Raw genomic sequence first — 8939 nt, forward strand, 5'->3', positions numbered from 1 at the left:
AACTAGTGCTGAATATGCATAAACTGGGATTATGGATTTGAAATGACTAAACAACAGTAGTCCACAAGGGGTCACTGCATCAGTGTTTAGTTAAATTGCATTGATTCAAGCCAACTCACATGTGGAAAAGGTATTTAAAAAAGGAAATGAATTACTTGTTTATCTGCATCTTTTAATGCCTTTGTCAAACTCAAGGTCCAGGGGCCAATTCCGGCCCGCCACAAGCTTTTATATGGCCCTCTAGACTCTGGAAGGACACATAAATAACACTGCTAAGATAGTTGTGTACTTGAACATTATTTTATTGTTGAAATCAAGGTGATATTTATCTGTATACATCCAAATTAAATCAGTTTGTAAAGATTTTCAACATTATTTAATTTCAAGAAATGCACATTGACATTTTATCAGTTTATTATTGGGTAGTTTTATCAATACATTCTTCCACCTCCAGCACTTTGAGGACATTCATGATCTTGAAATGACCCAAAATCAAAATGAGCTCAACACTCATTTAATGGATTTATAATAATGTACAAAAAGGCTGAAGTGGCTAATTAAAAAATCAATAATGTGTTTGTTTATATCTGATGAATTGATTAACTATAATTATAGCCCTATTTTGTTTCTCCAACATTTTTTTAAATAATGATGACACTTTACAGTGGTTACGCCCCCTGCGGGAGGGCATTGGTAATAACTTTATTGCAAAAATACAGGATCCCTCTTTCCCCGATCAACACTGACACACGTAAAAACCCACCTCCAGCGGCTGTCCACTCTTCTTCTGCCTCCAGCCGTCATTCATAAACACACATTTCAGTTTACATTCATTCGCTTTCGTCTCCTCTGTCCACTCGTTGCATCCCACCGGCTAACACGTTAACATGTCGATGCGGAGCAACAAAGATCACCAGCAGCATTAAAACACGAGTTCTCCTCCTAATCGTCGTCTTTGTCCGTGTGAGCGCCCCCTTGTGGGCGGTTGGGTCTACTTCCTGACTGTCTCTGACGCAGGACTGTGAGGGAAGGTTGATTTGCATAGCGGACTCATGCGCTACAATTGGCTACATTCTCCCACATCCACAACCCAAATAAAAATAACAATCAACAACAACCTAAATGAACGATGATAAACAACAAGCTAAGTGCCAACCTTTGGTTTTTGTTACAACGATCAATCAATGTCAGGAAATTGTTGCAAAACTTTACATTGGCCAGTTGTGTGTGTGTGTGCGTGTGTGTGTGTGTGTGTATATATATATGAGATAAAGCATATAATGAACTGACTACACATGTCAGAATGCTACTCATTTGTGAGGGGAGGGATTTAAATGTTCACACCACAGAGTAATGGTTGACATCTCTGAAGAAGATAGCACACTGGCTAAAAATATAGCTCTAATACATATTTATCATATAAAGCATACTCTATCAGACACGTTAACTGTATCAGGCTGAAGATGTGCCGTTTTTGCTCCCATCTGGGTCTCGAAACCAGCGTCAGAAATCATAAAAGTTGGAATTTATAAGTGCCACTGAAGTTCACCTGAGGCCTTGAAGTAAAACAAAACCAAAAGAACTTCTCTATCTCTCTCTTTCTCTCTCTCTCTCCATCAGCCTTCGATTAAAAGTGCACTTCTTCCCTGCAAAGTGCACTTGAGTCACCCGTGTTCATTGATAAAAAGCCCGTAAGAGGCTGGTTTCCTAACCTACATTCCTCTCTTTCTCTCTCTTGTCTTCCTTTCTCGACTCTCCTCGGTTGTGGTGCTACCGCTTCCCTTTCAGAACAAAGAAAAGCAAAAGAAAGCAAAGACCAAAGTAACAGGAAGCGCTTTTCTCGTTAAATCTCCCAGTAGAAGCGGGAGAGCCGTCATTAAGTCAGCAAGCAGTTTCTTTTTGGGTGAGGGAAAAGGGGGCGAGTTTTGGGAGTATTTTGGGGGCGGAAACTCCAGCTAGACACTTGTGAAGTGCACTCCACTGCTATTTGAAATGCAGACATGAGGAAGTACCACTTTTAGTTTATCAATATTTGTTAATTATCAACATTCCATAAGGTCTTATTAATTAACATACAGGTTTCATACATGTGTTTTTCTGTACATGTTTAGTTATCAGAGTTCAGTCTCAGGAGGGAAACAAACAAAAATCTCAAGGAAACCCAGCAAGAAAATGAGAGCAAAAATATGGCTGTCAGTTCAGCTACATGTGCGTCCGACGGGAAAATGCCCATGAAGAAAGAGGAAGAGGCGTGGCTACTTGGTTAGAGTCTCCCGTTGAGCTGAAAGGTCCTGTTGGGGCTGAGGACGAATTTGTCCGAGTCGGACGCCGAGAATCCTCCTAAAAAAACCCGCAGGGAGACGAGAAACAGTCCCGGGAAAGAAAGGGAGGTTGTAGTTTAAGGGGTCAGAGTGACTGCATAGACAGAGTAAGTAGGGAGGGAAGGCAAGTAAAGTGGGGAGCTTCAGGCGGAGGGCGGCTCGACGTCAGTGCAGATGTGTGCGTGCATGTGTTTGTTTCAAAGGAGAAGGTACTGGAGCGGGACGGCCGTCGAGACGATGGTCCTGAGCCGATCCTAGGTCAGTCGAGGCGACGCCGCCTGGGACCTTGACGCCGCTGCGCCGTGGGGAGGTTTCAGAGGAAGGGAGGGGTGGATATCAGTGAAGCAGGGCGGGGCTCTGGTCCGAGGACAGCTTGACCCCCGTCAGACACAGCCAGAAACTTCCAGCGCTGCCCGACAGCTCCTGGACAGGAAGGGAAAGGAAGAACTACAGGTCAGGGAAATAAACGATAGCTTGGAGAAGAACACGCCTGATCAAAATGCTAATACCAGTTGGAAAATGGAAACATTTTGAATCTTTAGAAGATGCCCTTCAGCAGATTGGAGAAACCCAACAATCAGTTGCATCTCTGTAGCCAGGTACAGCAGATCGTTTCAGCTTCTTCCCTTCTGTCAGACATTTTTAGTCCCTGAATGTAGGACAAGTCATTGTTAATGGGCACTATTATGTGTATTCCAGACACATAGTATCACTTTATAGCACAATCAACTACTAACTACCATCAGTTGGTATAAAAATGCTACATATATCAAATATAACTTAAAAGAAATTGGATTCCGTAATTTAGTGTCTTGAAACTGTCTCTGTCTCTTTAAAAGCTCCTGCTCTTTCGGAAATTACGCCTTTAGGAAGTTATTATAACATTGCTCCTCTATTAACCCTTTTACGACGTTTTACTAGCATTTCACGAAGATGTAGCTGGTATAATGAGCTCAGTCATGAGCTGAGTGGGGGGACTGCTCTGTAAAGCGTAAGCTTGGACACAGCAGCTTGGAGGAGGAGCTGCACCTTGGAGGCGGAGCTAGGTCCAACCAGGCGTTTTGCACAGCTGAATGGTTGCCATGGAGACTAAAGGATTCCTCAAGCATGCATGAAAAAATGAAAGCAACACTTCAGGTATGTCTCTGATGAAGGAATAACATTATAACATGATGTAAAGCTGAAAACAGCCCTTACTGCTGTCGTTGAAATGAATAAACTGAAGTGACATTGATGCTCAAATGGATTTTATTTATATTTTTATTTCAACGTGTTGTTTACATTAGTTTAATTTTTATGTTTTATTCGTCTCTGCTTTGATTTTAATTTGACTTGTGGGGTTTCAAACAGTTATGTGAATGCTTCTGGTCATGTTGAAGTGTTCTTACTTTTTACAGTGTGTGTGTTCATGGATAATCAAACACACATGCATACAAATGTGTACTTTGTCTACTTTGTTATTTTTCTAACAGTTTCTCCTCCCCGCGTAATTTTCCATAAATAAGCTTGAACGTAGCACTGGGGTTTCCCCCAGTGTATTATAAGCCTGGTGGGCCACCAGGCTTTATTTGTGCCCCCGCCAGGCTTTGCATTGCTTATTTATTTAAGTCTTTTTAAAATGTTTGCCTTTTTTAACACTTTATAGTTGGTGTTCAGGTATTAATCTTCAAATATTCCAGTAACACCTAATTTTCAAGTGATATTTTCAAATTTCCTGTCAACTTTAAACATTTTTTAACTCAAAAACACGACGGGCCGCTAGATGAATGACTGAACTAGTGCCCAACAACCAGGCTTAGGGAGTTTTCTGGGGGAAACCTTGAACTCTAAGAAGAGCTAGTTTTGTTTTTAGCACTGACCTTTTGTGAGCTGCCTGCGTTATGGATGGAGACAAAGACAGTATGCTGGGCAACTATCCTGTCAACAGCTTTCCTCATGAGTGTGAGGGGCATAACACAAGATTTCTGTCTTAAAATCCATTTTTCCTTTGGTTTTATGTGGTAATGTTAGGTGTTCTCAGTTGAAAACTACAAAAATCTTAACCACTTGTAATCCATCTCTGTGTGTGCATTACAAGAACTTCACTTTTTGAGTTGATGAAATATTCAACGATATTCAACTTTATCTGGCTGTTTTGTTTCTGGGTTTTACAAAATGGACTTCTTAGTCTCTCCCAAAGACCAAAATAATCTTTAACGGCAGACAGTTGAAGGAAATTAGAGAACATTTCCACGATAAAGTCATGATAACTGCAAATTAAAACTATGCTGCTTTAGTGCCGGATTAGTCCAGAAAGCCCAAAGCTATGAAACAAATTCAATCTGAGATCTAACAAATGGCCCTTATTTGGTTACTCTCACATGATTCATTTAGGTCGCTCACTTCCAATTTATGTGGCACACAAAGCAGCAGAGCCAAAGCATGAGCAGTAGGCTGCTCTAAAGAAGCAGAGTTTACCTGTGAAGCAGTGAAGGGAAGTGGTGATGAAGAGGTGTTGGTTATGAGGATGGAGGAAGTGATGGTAGTGGAATAGCAACAGGGACTCAGAAGAGAGGAAGTAAGCAAGGAGAGGCACTGACATCAGCCTGCTTCACCTTAGAGAGAGACAGAGGAGAAGCAGAGAGCAGGGGGACAGATTGGAAACAGGAGAACAGGAAGAAATGAGACAGACAGTGAAGGGGGGAGAAAAGCACAGGGACAAGCAATGCGTGAAACGTGACCACGGGACATCAGGCAGGTGCAGTTAAGAATGAGGCCACGAGGAGGCAGCGGAGCACTGGAAACCCTACTCACAAAGCTGCGGGTTGCAGTGAGGCGGCTGCGGCGGGAGGTCACTACCGTGCCGCTCAGGCTGCGTCCGATTCGCCTCTGGTTCTCCCCATCATCAGGCTCCGCCCCCAAACGTGGATCCCGCAACATCACTGGCTGCAAAGAAGGAGAGGGAGACAAAACGTCCCTTATCGTCTCTGACTGATGACCCGAGAACACGTGACGAGATTCTGCAAAAGAAAATCATTAAGCAGGTGTTGCCTTGTTGAGGTAGGTGGGGGTGCTGGTGCTGTCCGCCCCGTACACACTCTTCTCCATGTCTGCGTTGGGGGTCTTGGAGCGCGTCTGCCCTCCCATCCTGGATATCAGCCTCTCAGATGGGCTGCAGCCTGCAAACATGCAGATGTAACGACTGATTGTGATAAAGTCTCTACTGAAATAATCATCGACTAATCTAGTGATCGGTTAATCATTAATTGGAGAATACAGACTCAAAAAAAGGTTATTTGTAGAAAAAAACAAACGTACTCAGAGCAGTAATTGAGCCAAAACTGTAGAAATATATTTACATTTTGCATTGAGGATGAAAACTCCTTTGTAAGTAAATATATTTTACCCAAAACTACTCAAGTGACAAGTAGTTTAAGCTTCACCCAGTTCAAATGTTGTTTATTAGGCAACACAATGTTTATATTCTTATTTAAAACAAAATTGAGTTATCTTTATCATTTTGTGCATTTTTAAAAAAGACTTAATGTAGAAAATGTAAATGATTCCACCAGCCATAATTGCATGGTTACCACTGTTTTTTTCCCTCATCTTGCTCTGATAGGAAACTGGGAAAATGAAGCCACTTAGCGAAGAGAAAGTCATTAAAAGTTCTTTAATCTTTATCAGAAAGAAACTGTAACTCTAGATTAGTTAAATAGTGCGATCCAAAATGAAGAGTTTAGCATACAGCCCATCCATTTTAAACCTAATTATGTTTAAAAATTGAACTCCATCTGTCAGTGTCGAATATGAGTCACTGCCCAAAGTGAGTCACTATACGCAAAAAAATATTCAGACCAAGGCAGCACAGAATAGACATTTCAATCCTGGCAGCTTTTGCCACTGTTTTCTTCTTTTGTTTTTATCTTATCAGTTGTGGCCGGATGTACAGTGGAATTTATTTTATGACAAGAATATCATATCTCAGATGGTTCCTGTAATCCAGTTCACAAAACGTGAAATGTTCAGCTCCTAGATCAGAAGTGAATCAAACCCTGAAAAAGTCTGAACTAGTTTCAAAGTGTCAACATGCATAAGTTAATATCATTTAGAGAGCAGCCTTCCAATACACATTTTTCATGGAAATATTCCACTTTTTATAACTCAAATATCCACAATTCTTTCTGTTTTTAAAGCATAAATAAAGTGTTTTAAAAAATATGTGGTCGATACTTCTACAGAGGTCAGTCAATAAATATGTAGTCTGCAAAAATCATTGACATGCAGTCCTTTAATAATTCCTACCTACATTAAAGCTTTGACTTTAATGAGGCCAAAATCCTCACAATTTAAACTGAAGTCTTAAAACACCACAAAGTTGAAGAGGTGCTATGATTACATCACAGTTTTATTTGCCGTATTTTTCTGACTAGAATCCGCTACTTTCCCCCCCCTCACTTTGAACCATTCAGCTTGTGGCCCTGTACGGCTTTTCTGTGGATTTTTTTCTTCAACCACCAGGGGGCGCTTTAGCAGGAAGTGAATCATTGGAAGTCAAAATTGGAAATCAAAGAAGAAAGTGCTAATTTTCATTTAACAAGCACAAGCTAGCAGCAGGCACGACGGAGAAATTTCTTCAAACTCATATGATGCAGCTTTTAAGTTGAGGGCTATCGATCTGGCAGAACAGGAGGGAAATAGAGCAGCTGCATGTAAACTCAGCGTGAACGAAACCATGGTTCGGCATTGGAGACGAAGAGCTGCGTCCTTAATAAATCCAGCAAATTTATTAGGACGCAGCTCTCTGCTACAGAAAACCGAAAGCGGCTTAAAGCCCGGTGTGGCTTATATATGTAGGTTTCCAGGGTTTTTTTTGTTTTGTTTTTTTTTTTTCAAAAAAATTTTTTAGGTGCAGCTTTATAGTATGGTGCGCTCTATAGTCCAGAAAATACGGTAATTAAATCTTCACTCATATTCTACTGATATTCTAGCCATGTTTACATTAATAAAGGTCACAGCCAAATGTTAGTGAATTTTGTGAGGAAAAAAAATTTCTAGGAAGTTAACGCAAAACCTCAATATGAGGCATGGCTCTGGTTTTCATTTTTCACGGTAAAGTTTGAAGAGAGCAGAAACATTTTCTTAATTCTTCCACTCAGAAACGTGTGCACAGATGAGCAGGCTGTGCATGACCAAAATCACAGAGTGAGCCCTTCAGGGGAACAATTACAACTTTGTTATTTGCAGAGATCCACAGAGGTCTGTCCAAAAGCCTCACAGTTTACTGCTGGAAGTAAAAAAAACTATACTGTTGAAGATTGTGATTCATGATTTTTTTGTAGGTCAGGACACTTATTTACATTTCTGTCTTATGACACATTTGTAAAAAAAAAATAAAAGAAAAGAAAGAAATGGGGAGGGAAAGCATAAATAAAACATTTGTGGCTGCTGACATTGTCATATTCATTTGGGGATTTTAAAGATGCAGTTGAAGTGGGGTTTGTTTCCCTCAGGTGGAAAAATGATAACGCACAACTTCAGTAAAATTTGAAACAATAAATAGGTTCTTAAATTTAATGCAGATTGTCACAAATTAATTACTAAAACTTATGCACATCGCCTCACATGCATACAGTCACTAATAGTTGGATAAACTATTAGCAGGTTACATCATACACTTTTTATAGTCATCAGCAACGTCTTGCAGTACATCCAGCTGGATTTTTGAACACTCTTTAGAAGTAGACTAAGTGGAGAAGAAGTAAAACATTCAGTTTATTTTTACACATACTACAAATGTTCTATAGTTTTCAGGTCAGAGCCATTATTTGTTCATCTACTTTTCATCTAACTCAAACTGTCGCCTCCATAAATACGGAAAAATAGGAGTAAGAGTGACAGTAACAATAAGAGTAGCGATACTTTAACATATTTTTACTGAAGTAAAAGTAAAAGTACTCATCCAAGAAATGACTCAAGTAAGAGTGAAAAAGTATTTGGTAAAAAGAAAGTACTGAGTCACTGATAAAAACATCAATTGTTTAATATTTCAAAAATACATCATTAGACAGACCAAAATATAAGCTTACTTGGAAATTTTGGTATTTTTAAGATCGAACTGAAAATAATTTGTGTAATATAATCACAAAATAAAATCAGGCAAAAATAATTTTTCTAAATCAATTTCTTTCAATATAAAACTTATAAAACTTTATCAAAAACTGCAGGTGTGTGTCTGATAAATATTTGGTCAAATTAAACTTGCTCTTCATTATTCAGTGGGTAGCGTACCCAGAAATTTTACTCAAGTAAAACTAAAAATATTCCTAGTTTTCCAAAAGGAAACTCAAGTAAATGTAAGTAGACAACTCTGCCAAATATGATTTTACTCTTAATTGAGTAATTTGCTCCTTTTTACTTTTACTTGAGTAAAAATATGTTGAAGTGTTGTTGCTCTTACTTGAGTACAATATTTGGCTACTTTTCCAACTTCTGAGTAAATGTATAAAACCACAATGTGTCTGCAGGTGTGTGCGTGTGTGTGTGTGTGCGTGCGTGCTTACGTGTGTGTGTGTGTGTGTGTGTGTGTGTGTGTGTGTGTGTGTGTGTGTGTGTGTGTGTGTGTGTGTGTGTGTGTGT

The 8939-nt window shown here is 39.7% G+C and overlaps 1 protein-coding gene across 1 annotated transcript in view; it reads right to left on the reverse strand.

The window, feature by feature from the left end:
* Positions 1-396: 396 nt before the first annotated feature.
* Positions 397-8939, reverse strand: part of usp54b (ubiquitin specific peptidase 54b) — an 86077-nt gene continuing 77534 nt past the window's right edge. The window contains exons 18-20 of the mRNA XM_016676613.1: positions 5352-5479; positions 5115-5246; positions 397-2744 (exon numbers count right to left, since the gene is read on the reverse strand). Coding sequence (XP_016532099.1) covers positions 2658-2744; positions 5115-5246; positions 5352-5479 — 347 coding nt within the window. The 3' untranslated portion in view covers positions 397-2657. The remainder of the gene's footprint in view (positions 2745-5114; positions 5247-5351; positions 5480-8939) is intronic.

The sequence above is a fragment of the Poecilia formosa genome, unplaced genomic scaffold (genome assembly GCF_000485575.1).
Source record: "Poecilia formosa unplaced genomic scaffold, Poecilia_formosa-5.1.2 Scaffold136, whole genome shotgun sequence".
In the NCBI taxonomy this organism is placed as follows: domain Eukaryota; kingdom Metazoa; phylum Chordata; class Actinopteri; order Cyprinodontiformes; family Poeciliidae; genus Poecilia; species Poecilia formosa.